The following is a 19,764-nucleotide window of genomic DNA, read 5'->3' as shown; positions in this document are numbered from 1 at the left end:
TAAGGTGTTTCTAGAAGTACAAGAAAAGTGGAAGGGAGCCTCTGTTTATAGAAGCAGAAATAATACATTGCCCATCAACCTTCTCCCCTGACTCATCAGCAGAGAGAAATAATCCAAGCTTAGAGAGACTGATCTCATTTGAAGAGGTCCTACTCCTAAATGGTCTCTTCTCATTAAAGAGGCTTCAACTTGTTCCTCCTTTGTTTTTTGTTAACACATTATTTCCTCATCAAAGTTTTTTTAGATACATGTCTGCATGTTCCCAAGGTTCCGGGTAAGTGAACAGGGACTCAATCTTTTATCATTCACTCATACTGAGAAGAGAGAGGATCTCAGTGTGAGATGAGCACTCATCACCTCGCCTGGTGGTTTTCACAGGGACGTGCCAGATTCCTGACTGATGTTATTTGGGGATGGAGATAAACAGGAAGATGACACCAAGTGTGTGGGAATACTGAGAAAGAGAGAAAACTATTTGGCCCCATAAGTACCTTATGGATGGTTACCATGGAAGCATGATTTACTTCCCTCTGTTTCTGGAAAACATTTGGAAAGCACAGGAAGGAGACCCAGAAGCTAGGTAATACAGATTTATTCTCCTCTGAATGTCCTGGGGATTTCATTTCTGACCACAGTTGCTTTCAATAGCAAGAAGAGGTCATGTGTGCAAATACCTTCTATTTGGAGGAAGGACTGCCTGACTTCATTTAAAGGTTACCTGTTTAACAATACCGTAATTTTCAACCCAGAATTGCATATCCAGCCAAATTAAGCTTCATAAGCAAAGGAGAAATAAAATCCTTTACAGAAAAGCAAATGCTGAGAGATTATGTCACCACCAGGCCTGCCTTACAAGAGCTCCTGAAGGAAGCACTAAACATGGAAAGGAACAACTGGTATGTACCAGCCACTGCAAAAACATACCAAATTGTAAAGACCATCAACGCTATGAAGAAGCTGCATAATTAACGGGCAAAATAACCAGCCAGCATCATAATGACAGAATCAAATTTGCATATAACAATATTAACCTGAAATGTAAATGGACTAAATGCCCCAATTAAAAGACACGGACTGGCCAATTGGATAAAGAGTGAAGACCCATCTCACACGCAGAGATACACATAGGCTCAACAGAAAGGGATGGAGGAAGATCTACCAAGCAAATGGAAGGCAAAAAAAAAGAGCAGGGGTTGCAATCCTAGTCTCTGATAAAACTGATGACTTTAAAGCAACAAAGATCAAAAGAGACAAAAAAGGCCATTACATAATGGCAAAGGGATCAATGAATGAAGAAGAGTTAACTATCCTAAATATATGTGACCCCAATACAGGAGCACCCAGATTCATAAAATAAAGCAAGTTCTTAGATACCTACAAAGAGACTTAGACTACCACACAATAATAATAGGAGACTTTAACACCCCACTGGCAATATTAGATCAATGACACAGAATATTAGCAAGGACATTCAGGACTTGAACTCAGCTCTGGACTAAGCAGACCTAATAGACATCTACAGAACTCTCCACCCCAAATCAAGAGAATATATATTCTTCTCAACACCACGTTGCACTTATTCTAACATTGACCACATAATTGGAAGTAAAACACTCCTCAGCAAATGCAAAAGAAAGAATGGAAATCATAACAAATGGTCTCTCAGACCACGGTGCAATCAAATTAGAACTCAAGATTAAAAAAAAAAAAACAAACACTCAAAACCACACAACTACATGGAAGCTGAACAACCTGCTCCTGAATGACTACTGGGTAAATAACAGAATGAAGGCAGAAATAAAGATGTTCTTTGAAACCAAAGAGAACAAAGAAAGACACACTGTACCAGAATCTCTGGGACACATTTAAAGCAGTGTGTAGAGAGAAATTTATAGCACTAAATGCCCACAAGAGAAAGCAGGAAAGCTCTAAAATCGACACCCTAACATCACAATTGAACTAGAGTAACAAGAGCAAACAAATTCGAAAGCTAACAGAAGACAAGAAATAACTAAGAACACTACAGAGCTGAAGGAGATAGAGACACGAAAAACCCTTCAAAAAAATCAATGAATCCAGGAGCTGGCTTTTGGAAAAGATCAACAAAATAGATAGAAAAGACAGAAGACTCAAACAGACACAATAGAAAAGGACAAAGGGGAAATCACCACCGATCCCACACAAATACAAACTACCATCGGAGAATACTATCAACACCTCTACGCAAATAAACTAGAAAATCTAGAAGAAATGGATAAATTCCTGGACACGTACACCCTCCCAAGACTAAACCAGGAAGAAGTTGAATCTCTGCATAGACCAATAACAAGTTCTGAAATTGAGGCAGTAATTAATAGCCTAGCAACCAAAAAAAGTCCAGGACCAGACGAATTCTACCAGAGGTACAAAGAGGAGCTGGTACCATTCCTTCTGAAACTATTCCAAACAATACATAAAGAGGGATTCCTTCCTAACTCATTTTATGAGGCCAGCATCATCCTGATAGCAAAACCTGGCAGAGACACAACAAAAAAGAAAATTCCAGGCCAATATCCCTGATGAACATCGATGCCAAAATCCTCAATAAAATACTGGCAAACCGAATCCAGCAGCACATCAAAAAGCTTATCCACCACGATCAAGTCGGCTTCATCCCTGGGATGCAAGGTTCATTCCACATATGCATATCAATAAACATAATCCATCACATACACAGAGCCAATGACAAAAACCACATGATTATCTCAATAGAAGCAGAAAAGGCCTTTGGCAAAATTCAACACCACTTTGTGCTAACAACTCTCAATAAACTAGGTACTGATGGAACGTATCTCAAAATAAGAAGAGCTATTTATGATAAACGCACAGCCACTGTCATAACGAATGGGCAAAAACTGGAAGCATTCCCTTTGAAAACTGGCACAAGACAGGGATGCCCTCCCTCACCACTCCTATTCAACACAGTATTGGAAGTTCTGGCCAGGGCAATCAGGCAAGAGAAAGAAGTAACGGGTATTCAATTAGGAAAAGAGGAGCTCAAATTGTCTCTGTTTGCAGATGACATGATTATATATTTAGAAGACCCCATCATCTCAGCCCCAAATCTCAAGCTGATAAGAAACTTCAGCAAAATCTCAGGATAAAGAATAAGAATAAATGTGCAAAAGTCACAAGCACTCCTATATACCAGTAACAGCCAAATCATGAGTGAACTCCCATTCACAATTGCTTCAAAGAGAATAACATACCTAGGAGTCCAACTAACAAGGCATGTGAAGGACCTCTTCAAGGAGGACTACAAACCACTGCTCAACGAAATAAGAGAGGACACAAATGGAAGAACATTCCATGCTCATGGATAGGAAGAATCAATATCGTGAAAATGGCCCTACTGCCCAAGGTAATTTATAGATTCAATGCCATCCCCATCAAGCTACCAATGACTTTCTTCACAGAATGGGAAAAACTACTTTAAATTTGACATGGAACCAAAAAAGAGCCCACAAAGCCAAGACAATCCTAAGCAAAAAGAACAAGGCTTGAGAGATCATGCTACCTGACTTCAAACAAGGCTACAGTAACCAAAACAGCACGGTGCTGGTACCAAAACAGAGATATAGACCGATGGAACAGAACAGAGGCCTCAGAAGTAACGCCACACATCTGCAAACATCTTATCTTTGACAAACCTGAGGAAAAACAAGAATGGGGAAAGGCTTCTCTATTTAATAAATGGTGTTGGGAAAACTGGCTAGCCATATGCAGAAAACTGAAACTGGATCCCTTCCTTATACAAAAATTAACTCAAGATGGATTAAAGACTTAAACCTAAGATGTAAAACAATAAAAAAACCCTAGAAGAAAACCTAGGCAATACCATTCAGGACATAGGTATACACAAAGACTTCAGGACTACAACACCAAAAGCAATGGCAACTAAAGCCAAAAGTGACAAATGGGATCTAACTAAACTAAAGAGCTTCTGCACAGCAAAAAAAAAAAAAACTACCATCAGAGTGAACAGGCAACCTACAGAATGGGAGGAAATTTTTGCTCTCTATCTACCTGACAAAGGGCTAATATCCAGAATCTACAAAGAACTTAAACGAATTTACAGGAAAACAACAACCTCATCAAAAAGTGGGCGAAAGATATGAACAGACACTTCTCAGAAGAAGACACTGATGCGGCAGACAAACATATGAAAAAATGCTATCACTGGTCATTAGAGAAATGCAAATCAAAACCACAATGGGATACCATCTTACACCAATTAGAATGGCGATCATTAAAAAGTCAGGAAACAACAGATGCTGGGGAGGATGTGGAGAAGTAGGAATGCTTTTACACTGTTGGTGGGTGTGTAAATTAGTTAAACCACTGTGGAAGACAGTTTGGTGATTCCTCAAGGATCTAGAACCAGAAATACCATCTGACCCAGCAATCCCATTACTGAGTGTATACCCAAAGTATTATAAATCATTCTACTATAAAGACACATGCACACGTATGTTTATTGTGGCACTATTCACAATAGCAAAGACTTGTAACCAACCCAAATGTCCATCAATGATAGATTGGATAAAGAAAATGTGGCACATATACACTATGGAATATTATGGTGAGTGAGTATTCCATAAAAAAGGATGAGTTCATGTCCTTTGCAGGGACATGGATGAAGCTGGAAACCATCATTCTCAGCAAACTAACACAGGAACAGAAAACCAAACACTGCACTCAAAAGTGGGAGTTGAACAATGAGAACACACGGACACACGGAGGGGAACATCACACACTGGGGCCTGTTGCGGGTTTGGGGTCTAGGGGAATGATAGCATTAGGAGAAATACCTAATGTAGATGATGGGTTGATGTTGCACCAAACCACCGTGGCACATGTATAATTAAATTTTGTAACAAACCTACATGTTCTGCACATGTATCCAGGACTTACACTCCAGGAGCACAAACAAACAGCAAATGTAGTAGCTAAGAAAATTATACAATCACAGGGAGACTTTAAAAAAAAAAAAAAGGTGAGCAACTTCCGGTTTCAATCTTCTTTTGTTTATTGCGATCAGATTTCAGTTGTGCATGTGTGGAATAGGAAAGGTGTCTCTGCCATTGGTGGGGCCTGGTCCCTTTTCTTTATCACCAGGAATAGTTGGTGAGTTTACTCAAAATGCACTTTCTATTTTCACTCACATACCTAGCTTCAAACTCTGAAAGAGCACTATTTTTTTTTTTTTTTTAAACGGTGGGGCAGGTTACACTCAAGACCTAGAGATTTAACTGCTGCCTTAAATACTGTCACCTTCAGAATAGTTAATACAACTTTCTGGGATTAACAGGTCTGTCACCTAAGCCAACCCTCCCGCTAACCAATTTCTCTTTCACTTAAGGTCAACAGCCAGGGCCAGGCTTTGGGGATTAGCAGACAATCTCCAAACCTAAGTTTGGAGAAAGCTGCTTTCCAGAAAAAACAATGGATCAACTAAATAGCTTTACCCTGGAGTTTTATTCAACCCACCCACTGTGACAGTTCCAAACACAAGGCAGGTCTTTGAACTGACCTGGTCTCCCTTAAGATGGGTTTGTAATCATGGGTTGAAAGTGGCCAAAGGCAAAGATATCAGAGTTTATGCACAGAACATCTTACATCAGGGCTGAACCTTGGACTCAACAATCCAGATAAGAAATGCAGGATGAAAATTAGCCAACAAGGGTCATGGGAGCACAGCTCTCATGGACAGACACATTAGCACACTGAGGAATAAGCCATGCCAGGAATCAAATTAGAATGTGCAAAGCTTGTCAGATTTTTCTAAAGAATGCCATTTGCTCTGCAGTTTTAAAATCATACCAAATTAACCTCTGGGTCCATATGACCTAAAGGGCTTTGCAAAACAACAACATATTTAGAGCCTCAAGTAATGAAGAAGTCAAAAAAGCTCCAAAGAGCATGAGCTGAGAAGGTGAATGTAAGCACAGCCAACCAATCAGTAAACACTTCCCAGCACAAACACTCACCAAGTGCATCCCCGAGGTTGAGCTGCCAGATGTTATGTTTGAATGAAAGCCAAACTAAGGTTTGTGAGAAAGCTTGCCAGACAGAGGAAAAGTTACTCTTACATATTAAACATAAAAAAAAAAAAACGTTCTCCAGAATGAATGATTTCTCTTTGGGACAATAGTCAAGTGGCAAGTGCTTCTCCCAGAGAGAGAGGTATCTTAGACTACTTTTCAGCTAATGGTTAAGAGTTGAAGACTGTGCCAACTTACCCTGGCATCTGTGACCTTGAATTCCCTTAGGATATACTGTGGCATGTTGTACTCAGCCATGGGATCTACAACAAAGTACTGGTATCTTGCAGACCGTTCTGCTGGCCAGTATTGGTGACATTTCTCCTAAAAGGAGAGAAGATTAATGTGAAACTATGCAAAGTATAAAGAACATTCTGTATATCATCTATCTATCTATCCAATTTCCTTATCCCATTAATAAACTTTCAAAATTCAAGGCAATTCCAATTGCATATGACTCATTTTCTCTTTGAAACCATGAGCTCCCTTCATAGGGAAACCCTTTGGTTCAGTATTTGCCTATGGCATCCAGCACGGTCTCTGGCAGATAGGAGCTGCTTAACATACACGAGTTGAATTGAGAATTGAATACTTTCATAGGGTAAACATCTTCATACCTACAAGTTATCCAAATAATTACATCAGTCCTTGGACAATGCTGGCCATGACAATAACACATTGCACCACCACAGCATACTTGCACCACTATGGTTTGGAATGAAGAGAACCATCAGTATGGACATAGAAAGAAACCTCCGAATTGATTTGTTCCAATCTTACTTGTCAAGGAAACGAGGGGCCCAGTCCATTTTAATGACTTGGCTAAACCCTGCAGAGTCATTGGCTAAATCAGAGTAAGTCAGTTACTTTCCTAGTCTGATATTCTTTTTGTTCTCTCTGGGGGCTCTACAAGTTGGGCTTTAGCTGCACTTCTATTTAATTTACACAAAGAAGACAGAAAGAAAATATCTGAAGCAAATACGAAAAAAATGCTTACATCAAGTCAATCTAAGAGGTATCTCTAATAATATTAGGTCATAGTGGTAGAGCAGTATTTATTAATAGTAGAAACCTTAAGTATTTCTAATACTATTTTATGTGTATTTCAAAAAAAAAAAACCCCACTTTTTTCAAAAGTGGATCTGGGATTACCAGGTTATATCTTTAGAAAAACTATGTTGCTTTCCAACACTTTATTCAATGGGAGTGAAAGAATTTGCCTCAGAAAGAAAAGAAAGTCAAGTTCCTTCATAAGTAGAAATGATGGCACATCAAACTCTAGCCTGTCCAGAACAAAAGGCAGTAAGAATATGCTAAAAGAAGTCCGACATAAGTCAAACGGGGACACCTGCTACTCATTTGTCTCCATGCTTGTGCTTCACTGGAAACGAAACAAATCACTAGATCTTTCTTTAAAACACATAAATTTAAAAACTTGATGTGGCTTTACAAATTTAGAAACTAACAAGGAATGATGGTCCGGATTATGTCCAGAGTACACTGCATTTCAAAAAAAATGAACTAGCACAAGAGTTATTGAAACAAAGTCTTCATTTCTCCACAGAGTAAATGTCTTATGAGGAGACACACAAGGGCCACACACTTACTCTGCCCATTTCACGCAGCTTGGTGAGCATCACAACTATGGTGGAATTGTGTTCCCAGAGCATCCGCCAGAAGTCTTCAGTGGTCTCTGCCAAGGGCCCCTGGGTAGCGATGTAGGCTTTCTGTTGTCTGAATTACAGAGAATGAAAAGAATGTGTTAAAGTATTTAGAGAACATGCAAAAGCTCACACTGGATACATAAACATCAACCTGGTAATAAAAAACGAAAACATATTATTAATGCAATTGCGGTAAATTCCTGCTAAGATTAAATAATCAAATAAGAGCATTTAATACATTTTGGGGACTTCGCAAACTAAATTGCTTGTTAATATTATGATGTATGTCTTCATCATTATTATTTGAATTTTAGCGCAATGCTAATAGCTCAATTTCATTGTCATACAAATTACTTAACAAACACTTTTAGATGTGCAGCTTCATTTTCTAGAAATTATTCTCACACAATCTATTAAATTTATGAAATATGGTACAAAACAGATTCTTTATTAACTACTTACATATCCAATTGGCTTATGAAAGAAGAGTGCAGAAGGCCAGATTAAACAAACACTTCATAACTACTACTTCTAACTAACTCCTATCCAAAATAACAAAAAAACAAATACCAAGGGACTAAATGATGACCTATGCAGAAAGAAAATGTCTTTGAATGGAGATGAAATTTATTCTGGTTATTAAACTAGGGCACATGTAAATATCAAGGCTTTGGATAGTCAGGGGAGCAAAAGTAGATACCTGTATCCATCAATAAAACTGGCATTGATGTAATCAGATCCTTCTACTCCACGGATAGGCTGCAGGCATACCCTTGTGGATTCATATGGCATAATATTAACAAGGCGATTTTTGAATTTATTACATGGAAGATTGGCACTGATAAACCTTGAGGTGTGAGCTTTTGAGCTGGCTAGACGCTGTTGAATAGGAAAAAAAAAAAGGAAAAACCCAACAAAGATCATTTTCACCTACAGTTTGAATGTAGTGTACCCCAGATTTCCCTTTTAGATATAAATCTTTTGTTTACTTAAAGTAAATGACTATTCAAATTGTACTGCTTTTCACATCTACCTAATCACTCTCTATAGCCTATTGGATTTCTATATATTTTCTGAAAGTATAATCTCTCAAATTAGGAGACATAAGGGCTCAAGATATTGTTAGGAAGCAAAGAATAGAAGAGGAAAAGGGGAGGAATACATTTTATAATCATACACCTGAGGGAAGGTCAAATGAATCTTGTACTTCACAAATTTGAAAGGTTAAAGTAAAGCCACGACTCAAAGACAAACCCAGAATGACTTGCTCCTGAATAACCACATCACATCCAATACCATACCTTAAATTCGAGCTCCATTCCTGTGACATTCTCTCCCGTTTCTATTTGTGTCAGCTTCTGAATGTAGGCATACAAGTTTCTAGCTGGCACTTCGGTATTTCCACAAGTCACTGCTTCTAACAGTGCATCATGGATAAAGATGTACTGGTCTTCTGTTTGAACCATATAGTTCCTCTGGGCTCTCATTAAAGTTACATGGCCATAAATATCTACAGTTTTTTCATGCTTTATTCTTTCTAACATGGCATCTATGACGATGAAGCAACCAGTCCGGCCAACTCCCGCACTATGAGGAAAATAGAGAAGAAAAGCCCAAATAAACCTATCAGAAAATCAATACATAATAAAAGTATTTTTATTATTCTTATTAACTAGACCTTACATCCATTACTTCTACTCAAATAGCTATTGGGATGACTTTGTAATACTCTAAAGTCAAAAGTATTATCTAGGCACCATAATCAGAGGACAGGGAACAAAAGACGGAGTAAAATTAGTTTAGTTTTACAATGTAAAATATATTAAATCCATAATCACTATGTTCCTTGATCATGCAATACAAAGTGAACATTATTTCGAAAACTTTTGAAGTCATTATGAAAAAAATACAAACATTTAGTCTGTCCATATTTAGAAGATAGTTTTATATATTGGTCCAGATCTGGCTAGGCTATAGTTCTTGCAAACTCTCTCAATCTGTTTTCGTCCCATGTACAAAACATAACAAAGATGGTTTTTACAGTCTCAAGCTAAACCTCGCATGCTTCCTATTTATCAAACCCTTCAAGCTGAGGACATTTATGTGTCAAGTATGGTTCAATCCAAAATACTTTCTCTTCCTGATCATGCGTGCTTATCAGGCTGGTAAACATGTCATCAACAGGAATAGGTATATAATAGGTATATATTACCATCTTAGGTAACAGGCAACAGACAGCCTCCTTCATTTGCTACATGCTATGTTTCCTGTCATCTGTGTATCTATGTGTTCATTTATTGTCCATCCCTCATTGATCTGTCCATTTCTTCATTCAATAAACAATGAAGTACTCTGCTAAGTGAAATAGGGGATACGACATCAAGATGACTTAGATGCTATCTCTAAAGAGCTCAGAGTGTATCGAAGGGACGTAAGACTTTATACACAGCTATTTCTAAACAAGAAAGAAAAAGGATGTATTAGTTTTGTATATGATGTGGCATTTGAAGTAGGACTTGAAGGACAGGAAGGATGAGGAATTAAAGATGTTATAGTATGAACAAAGGACGGATGGCTTTGGTAATCACACTGCTGCCTCTGGGAGCTACATGTGAAATTTTCATAGATCTGGCAAGGCACCTTTGCAACGAAGATACCAGAACTCCAAAACAAATAAGTTAATGCTCACCAGGGTGCCTGTCTCAACTGAAATGGCAGTTACTGTTTGGTATCATAGTGGCTGCAAGGCAGTAAGAGATAATTTTTTTTAAACAAAATAATACCTTTATTTAACTACTGAACAGTGTATATCAAAGCTAGCTTGCATACAGGAGCTCTGTGGTTTATAGACTGGGCTAACTAGCTGGGAATTTGATATAACCACTACTTTAAAATAGGTTACTTTTTTATGTCCTATGCCAGAGGGCTCCTGAATACTGATGCCAAGAATCCAATCCCAAGTATAAACCCACAAATTGACATGACATTGATATATCATGCAAAAGCCTTCTGAGACAGAGAGTCCTACAAATGATAGCACATACCTTAGCACAGACCAATTGGTAACCTGATGCAAACATTAATATAGAGCAAAGTCAGCCTGGTGGTTCCAGTTCCTTGAGATCCATGAAGTCTCATTTTATTTAGTTGGTTCTAAAGAAACCTGTTAGATGGCGAGTTTTCCCTGACATTCCCCATTCCTACCCTCCCAGGTGGTTTTAATCACCCTCTGCCTCAGATCCCTGGTTGCCTTCAAATACCCCTTTACTACAATTCTAACCAAATTATATTATTAATTTAGGGCAGCCATCCATAAACAACAGCATACATCTTGAGAGCAGGAACTGCCTTAAAAAAAATATTTGTGTGCCCTACACAAAGCATGCAGTAAGTGCTCAACAGTGTTTGTGAAATAAGTAAACAAATTAGTGACTGGCTTGAGATGCCTGCAGTAATGAGCAGCCCGTCCCGGTAAGGTAAGCCTACTTAGGAAGCAGGACTCTTCAGACCATGCAAAATCCTACATTTGACAAGGGTTTGGAATTATGTAAGGAGTACCCGAGGACTCCTCTGCATAGTGTTTGATCAGGAATAAAGAGACAGGAAAATCACTTTAAGTAGTCTCTTTGCTGGTCTCCTGATATGCCATCAGATTGCAGTTAAAGGAACCTAAGTCAGACTCAACCTGGAAAAGATTTGTCTTTCTGGGTTTCTTTCAAACTCCATGTTTGGCAGGTCCTGAGACTCCAAGTAACATCTTTCGTTCTTTCTGTGTTGTCTTTCTAAATTGTCTTCATTGCAGCTGTGAATCGTTTCTAATGGACACAGTTTTATGCAGTTCCTCCCAGTGGAAACCACACTGTAAACCTTAGAACTGAGCCCTATACATCAAGTCAATTCTAGATAATGGCAGGACTATTTTCTCAAAATATGCATCGGGGACCATTCAAATGTCTGGATGATGCATGGTTCTATATTCTGGCAGAAAGATACTACAGAATCTTGCAAAATTGGTAGGAATAACTCCAACTCTAAACAGTATCAACCTTTTCATAATGGTGATTTTTTTTTCCCAAAAAATAAGGGAAAAAAATCAAATACGTTTGAGTCCAAATCATGAATTGTGGGATGAAAAGAAATAACAGAGGCTATGACTTGAACAAAACCTATTTTTTTTCCCCACAATTCAAAATATTGTTAACTGCCCAATCTTGCTATTCATATGGAAGATAGGGAAGGAGCTGACGTTTGGAACTTAATGTGTTACCTTTTTCTAGGATGAAGAATTCTTGAGGGATTTAAACATTTAATAAGTAAGTGTTTTCGCTTGAAGCAAGACCTTGAGGCTTAAGGTACCTCTTCAGACATCAATGGCTGTGTGTCCTTGAGAAAGACATTTTAACCCCTTCCTTATATTCCCATATTTCTTAAATGATAGTGACAGTTAACTCTTATTAATCTTAATTTTCTAGTGAGTCTAATTATCCAGTAAGTCTTAAGGCTAAATTAAAAATACCAAGTGTTTTGCAAACATAATGGAAAAGGCAGTTACTTTCTAGGTACAAACTCCATTTTTAACATTCAGTCTCTAAAGCTGACAATGAGAAACAAGCAATGTAATGCTGGGAAAATTATGACAGAATTACTTTAGAAACATTTGAGATTTGGCTTTTAAAATCTTGCTTTCATCTACTCTCTCAAGCTGCTCTTCCTTTCCTCTGCCTTCTTTCCAATAAATGTGCCTTATACCTGAGGAGCTTTCTGCGTTCACATTTATCATCGTGGCAAATGAGATGGCAGGCAAGGGCCTTCCTACCACAGTGCTTGACACCTAAGAAGCATTCAGTAAATGTTGGTTTCCTTTCCCCTTCTCTGACAACACTTGGGAACTGCCCTGAAGTCCTACAGTCATGCACGCCATACCTGGATAGCAGAGAAGACTCAAATGCAGGTTCTGAGGTGTTAAAATTTAGCACCCTGTTCCCAGCACCCCCAGTGCTTCACAATGCTTTCCACCATTTAGGTCAGCAGTCATTGCCAAATATGGTGACTTTCCTGTAGAGCGCTCGTCTGTGATATTTCATTGGCAGCATTTGACTATCCCTAATGCAGGTTCCTAGAAAAGCTTTCTATCCTTGGTTTTAAGGACACTAGTCAAGGGAGTATGGGAAACATCAGATACTCCCTTGGGGTTAATGGTAGCAAGGGTGGAGATTGTGGCATTACTCCAGACACAAAATAATCCAAAACAGGTAGTACACGAAATCAGCCCAAAATAATCGTATCATGATCCTGTATCACGGTTCCATTGATTCTGTAACAGGGTAGAATTCCTACCACGTTTGAAATCGAAATCAAAGATGAACTCTAAATGTCATCTTCAGAAATCTACTGGCATCCGTTCAGACTGTGCCTCAGTATGTTTCGTTTTGTTTTTTTTTATTTGACTCCAGTGCTAATTCTCTACCTGCCTCTCTGGATTCTTCCATCTTTATCAATTTCACAGATTACATATCTCTGCCAGTCCCCAAAATGTAGATAATGCTCCAAAAGTTCTGTCCTTCTTTCTCTCAGTAGTAGTCTCCAAAGGATTCCTAAAGTGATGCCTTTCTTTTTCAGCACAAGTGGAGATCTATATTTCAAACTGTCTTCAAGTTTATCAAAAATAAAGATTCTAAGCTTAATCAGCATCTTCTCCTTTCAAATCTGCTCCTCCCACTCTCAGGCTCTCCTTGACACTCAGGTTTAAAACTGAAAAATCATCTTAGACTCTTTTTGCCTCTTACCCTGCAAAATAATAAATTATAAATTGCTATGTATTCAAACTCCACGATTTTCTTCAACTCCCCATCAGTGGTGTGCTAGAGCTAGCAAAAGCCAATCCTTACATTTTCAGGGATTATTTGCTGAAATAAATATATTAAAAATAAAGGTAATATATAAAACTCATTGTTTCTTAATTGTTTCAAATTATTTTATGCTCTTGAGGTGAAAACATCACACTGAGTAGTCCCCTTTTATCTGTGGTTTTGACTTTCTGCAATCTCAGTTATTTGCGGTTAACCACGGTCTGAAAATATTAAATGGAAAATTCCAGAAATAAGTTTTCAATGACATACCTTTCTGAAAAGTGTGGTGAAATCTCAAGCCCTCCCTTTCCATCCAGCCCAGGGTGTGAATCAATCCCTTTGTCCAGTGTATCCATGCTATACAGGCTGCCTGCCTGTTAGTCACTTAGTAGCCATCTCGGTTATCCGATGGACTGCCCTGGTATTGTAGTGTTTGTCTTCAACTAACCCTTATTTTACTTGATGGCCCCAAAGTGCAAGAGTAGTGATCTGGGCAATTTGGATATGCCAAAAAGCAGCTGCAAAGTGCTTCCTTTAAGTGAAAAGGTGAAAGTTTTCAATAAGGAAAGAAAGAGAAATCGTATGCTGAGGTTGCTAAGATCTATGGTAAGAATCAATCTTCTATATGTAAAATTGTGAAGAAGGAAAAAGAAATTCATGATTGTTCTGCTGTTGCACCTCAAACTGCAAAAGTTACGGCCACAGTATGTGATAAGCACTTAGTTAAGATGAAAAAGGCATTAAATTTTGGGTGAAATACATGAACAGAAACATGTCATGACTGATGGCAAGTGAGCTTGGTACTCTCTGGGGACTCAGGCATCCACTGGGGATCTTGGATCATATCCCCTGCGGATAGGGGGGGACTACACTAATGATGTGCTGGTGATCGTCTCTCTCTAGTGACCTCATGTTTGTAGCTTGAAATCCAAGTTCCCACAGCAGCATATATTTATTTTGTTTCCTTCTCCAATTTACTCTTTTTTTGTTCACCCATCAGTATCTGAGTGCAGTGCACCTCTCAAAATGAAGGATTGTACTTCTAAAAGCAAATGCATTTTTCTTTGATCCTGAAAAACTCAGCTCTCCATTGCAGTGATAATGACGGAACCCTATTTAGTGCTGTTTGTTTTTCATCATTTCAACAGCCTTCAACTTGAAACATGATAAGAACAGCAAAACTGATAAACCACCCTTATTTTTATCTGTTTTCTGTCAGAGTAGTTGCCAAGCACTGAGACAGATTTTTCTAAATATCTTTTTAAAAAAGGAGTGCATAACCCTGTGCTTCAGGCTGAGGCCAGCACAATTTAGTACATTTATTATGTTATGTTACAGAAAATTCCAGCAAAAAGAGAACGGCACGTTTATATCGAGTCTAGCATTATGTTGGTCTCTGTTATCCCTAAAGCAAAATCAACTTTTTATTTTCCAGTGAGGACAACGATTCCACTAATGAGAATCAGAACACAAACTCTATATTTCTTTGACTTCAGCAGCAAACTAAATTATTGCTAAACTTTAGTGTTTTTTTTTTTTTTTTATTTCAGTAAGTGATAGACGTTCCAGTGTTTACAAGCTGAAAGACTATGCAATCCATTAAACAAGTATGCCTACTAGGAAATTGTTATTACTTCAATATTATCATTCATCCAGTTACGACATTTGTTTTCAATTTCTAAAAACATGATTGAGTTAGTCCCACGAGTTGAAACAGGCTTAATGTCCCGTGATGAGATACAGTAGTAATGTGCAAAAAGAAAAAATTAAGAGGCATACAGGGACTGTTTTATGCTAAAGTCATTCTGGAGATGTGTTTAAAAGTTGGCTTTTCGGATTAATGTGGTGGAGTTTTAATGCTGACCCTTTACTGGTACTTCACTGATCTGGCAAAGAAAGACAATAGAATTAGGATATTTCACACATCATTTAGTTGGGTGCCAAGACAGTAAAATATGGACTAAAAAAATCATTGTGGGCATTTTGTACATATGTCAGCTTATAATTTGATTGGATATAGTTCACCTATCATAATGGTATATGAACTACAAGTATTTGACATCTATGAGAATAGATTGAGTTTTATGACTCAGGTTTATAAGATTAATTAGGTGACTCTTTTAATAAAACTGTGATGTGACTCTGATGAGGCTGCCATTGTGAAACTCTTCTTTCATTCTTTGATAAAAATCAACATTTAACTTTATAAGCAGATATTGGGCATCTCTACAATATTTGGGGTTCACTACAAAAAACAGACCCACAGATAGGTTAGTTTCTTCTAGCATCTCTTTTACCTAGGATAACTAGAGAAATTATATTAATTTCTTTGACAAAATATTCACCTGTCTAACTTTTATATATTACAAAATTAAAATTAAAAAAAAATTGAACAAATTGTCATTGATACGCAGTCAAATTTATCCATGCTATTCGACATACACTATATGCCTATACTAATTAATATATAGTAGTTATAGCAGTTTTAAGGGGGAGTTTTGCAATCTTCATTAAAATTTTAAATGCACATACTCTTTGACCCAGCACCTCCAACTCTAGAAATCTAGCACGGAGGTCTATCTACACATATGCACAAAGAGAGTAGAAAGAGATTTTATTGTAGCATTGTTGATGCAGCAAGTTAACTTAGTAAAACAATCATGGCTAGGGAACTAGTTGAATAAACTATGGTATATCAATACCATGGATGTGATGTAGCAGTTAAAAAGAATGAAGTGAATCCATGTATTGACCCTCTCCAAAATAGCATCTAAGACATTGTCAAGCCCACTTAAATATACTGCAGAACAATATATATAACATAAGACCACTTATATTGTTTTAAAAGTCCATTCAAGATTACATATCTCTATTTGTACACGTTAATGCACAAAACATGGTCTGAAAAGACACACAAATCAGAATAGTTCTGAGAAGGCTCGGTAATGGTGGCAGTACAGATAAACTTTCACTTTAGTTGAAGTATTTTTTTGTAGCTTTCTTTTTAACAAGGATAACATAATAATCTAATAATGGAATTAAGAAGAAATATAAAGCAATGGGTAAAAAGTTACTATAATAAATATCATAATTACAGTTCAATAAAGAGTTGAGGCTCCAAAGACACAGAGAGAAAAGATGGAACCTAATTAACTCTAGCTCAGGAATACTGCCTTGCTCAGTGATGGACTGTCAGAAGTCTGGGTGATGTTGGCAGCTCCTGTGTAGCCCAGACTTAGTCCTGCCATCTGGTGCTGGCTTTTAAAGAGTGGATATCAGAAAGTAAGGGGATATAGGAGTCATTGTAGAGAGGAGAATGCTTGACAAAGAGTTAAAAAAAAAAAAAATCTAGAGTTAGTTAGGGAGATGACCCAGAGCCATGATCACTCCAGAAAGGTAAAATGTAGTACATTTGAGTGGTGTCTTCTGAGGATAATGGATGTTCACATTTCATCAACAGAGAAGGGGCAGAAACTAAGCACAAAGTTCCCAAACTGCCTGATAAGGATCCTTGTATAGAATACTGAAAGATCGGGGATGAGCTACCAGGTTATATCCCTTTGGGTGTTTTATTTTTCCATGCTTGGTGAAAAGGTAATTTCCTAAAAAACCAAAACTCCGTCTCAAGAAAGAAAAAAAAAAAAATCCACATGGGCCTAATCTGATTTTTTTTTTTCAAATATGTAGACTCAAACCAAAATCTTCCAAAGACTTCTGCATGATCTTGGCTTTGTCCCAACATTATCTGCTGAACACACTCCCTATTATTCTTAAAATGTGACTCTCATGATAAATTAGAAGGCTAATATGTTCGCGTAAAGAACACCTGAATATGCCGCAGCAGGTCTCATTTTACAGATGGATAGAACAGGCCATTAGGCATGGATAGAGCAGACTCAGCTGGCTCTGATAATTGGTAGTTGACTTGAATCTGAATAGAGGTCAATCAAATGATGCTACGGAAGTTTAGAGAACTATATCATTCACACAGAGATCTTCCTTGTAAACCATACCAGCTCACTCCGTATTCTAAATTCTGTTTAGAGTGATACAAAATTGCCCACTTTTTGAAAGAGGAGACAACCATTTACCAGGCCTGCGAAGTAAAGCTGCGTGGGTTGTATACTGCTCAACCCAAAGGAAGTTACAATCACATGGACTACATACAACGTGTGCAACCTGCTCAGTCCACACAGCAGGCTTGTCATTAGAAATATAAATGCTATTACTCCTGATTCAGGTTAAGCAAGATTCAAAGAGAGGAGCCACTGGAAGGTACTTGGAGGGCATTTGAACTTTAGCAACTTTGATTACTTTGTAAGGCATATCATTTTCCCACACAGACAAGATTTTACTATGTACACAAATGCCAGGAGTTTTTTGGTTTTTCTTTTTTAAAAATGCTATTATTGCCCAGGCATGGTGGCTCATGCCTGTAATCCCAGCGCTTTGGGAGGCTGAGGCGGACGGATCACGAAGTTAAGAGATTGAGACCATCCTGGCCAACATGGTGAAACCCCGTCTCTACTAAAACTACAAAAATTAGCTGGGCGTGGTGGCACATGCCTGCAGTCCCAGCTACTAGGGAGGCTGAGACAGGAGAATCGCTTGAACCCAGAAGGTGGAGGCTGCAGTGAGCCGAGATCACACCACTGCACTCCAGCCTGGTGACAGAACAAGACTCCGTCTCAAAAAATAAATAAATAAAAGAAAAAGGCTATTATCGTTATTTAAATGGTATTGTCCAATAGTTTGGAAGGCTCTAAATCTGTGGTTCCTTGTTTCACTTTGTCCTTTTGTTTGACTCCTGCAAGCTTTTATAAGGCAGTGAGAATCTCGCTCTCAATACAATCAGTTTATGATTGTTTGCAACACCCTAGCAACCTCCAGCAGGCCTTTGTGTTGGTTTTGTAGAGGCCTGTTATGGCTTCTGATCCGGCTTCTTAAACTCATGGGTTTCTGAATTATGAATCAGTATGCCTATTTATTTATTTATTTATGAATGAATGAATGAATGAATGAATGAGATGGAGTCTCACTCTGCTGCCCAGGAGGCTGGAGTGTGCTGGTGTGATCTCGGCTCATCGTAAACTCCGTTTCCTGGGTTCAAGTGATTCTCCTGCCTCAGCCTCCTGAGTAGCTGGGATTACTGGCACACGCCACTACACCCGGCTCATTTTCCTTATATTTAGTAGAGATGGGGTTTCACTATGTTGGCCAGGCTGGTCTCGAACTCCTGACTTCAGGTGATCTGCCCGCCTCAGCCCCCCAAAGTGGTGGGATTACAGGCATGAGCCACTGCACCCAGCCAGTACTGCCCATTGCCTCTTCTAACCCTTTTGCCTACTCACATTCGTATACATATACGAATTTTTTTGAGACTCCTTCTCAAAAAAAAAAAAAATATGTATATATGTGTATATATGTGTATATATGTATATATATGTGTGTATGTGTATATATATATATATGTTTTTTTTTTTTTTTTGAGAAGGAGTCTTACTCTGTTGCCAGGCTGGAGTGCAGTGGTGCGATCTCAGCTCACTGCAACCTCCACCTCCCAGGTTCAAGCAATCATATTTTTTAAATATGTCTTTTATTTATTACATAATAAATTGAAATTTTTAATACCTTATTTATATTTATCCAAAACTTAGAAGTTTAAGATCATTGCTAGGTACTCCTTATTCTTTTTTTCACTTTTTCATAACCTTTCTATTGTAATTATAAGGTGCTAGAATTCATAGTTCATCAATGCAAAATGTAAAATGGGATTCCCTTCCACAAAGTCAAACACATGAAGTAACAGCAAAATAAACAGAAAAACTTTATGTAACACATTCATCCAATGAAATAACTGTATACCATGACTGGTAATGGTTGTCCTACAAGATGGACGAAAATTTCATGAAATAACACCAATACGAAAAATTTAAATAATAGTAATGTTTCTACTTTTCAATTATAAATGGCTATCCACATAACTGAATTTTCTTCTAATCTGCTTCAAGACTTAAAGAATTTTCTTTTTCTTTCCTGTACTAATCATTGAACCTCAGTTTCTAATAAATTTTGGAGCATCTGGGCCTTTGAACTCCTTGAATAAAGGTACTGTTAAAATACTAAGGTTTTCCTGTTTGTTGGTTGGTTTGACTCAAGTAGTTGCAT

General features: G+C 37.9%; 1 protein-coding gene across 38 annotated transcripts in view; it reads right to left on the bottom strand.

Moving 5' to 3' along the window:
* Nucleotides 1–19,764, bottom strand: part of PTPRD (protein tyrosine phosphatase receptor type D) — a 2,309,829-nt gene that overhangs the window by 18,320 nt on the left and 2,271,745 nt on the right. For all 38 annotated transcript variants that reach the window (XM_054658683.2, XM_054658684.2, XM_054658676.2 and 35 more), the window contains 4 exons: nucleotides 9,049–9,334; nucleotides 8,448–8,626; nucleotides 7,691–7,817; nucleotides 6,282–6,407 (listed from right to left, as the gene is read on the bottom strand). In XM_054658683.2, coding sequence (XP_054514658.1) covers nucleotides 6,282–6,407; nucleotides 7,691–7,817; nucleotides 8,448–8,626; nucleotides 9,049–9,334 — 718 coding nt within the window. The remainder of the gene's footprint in view (nucleotides 1–6,281; nucleotides 6,408–7,690; nucleotides 7,818–8,447; nucleotides 8,627–9,048; nucleotides 9,335–19,764) is intronic.

The sequence above is a fragment of the Pan troglodytes genome, chromosome 11 (genome assembly GCF_028858775.2).
Source record: "Pan troglodytes isolate AG18354 chromosome 11, NHGRI_mPanTro3-v2.0_pri, whole genome shotgun sequence".
In the NCBI taxonomy this organism is placed as follows: domain Eukaryota; kingdom Metazoa; phylum Chordata; class Mammalia; order Primates; family Hominidae; genus Pan; species Pan troglodytes.
This window is presented reverse-complemented; position numbering and strand designations above follow the sequence as displayed.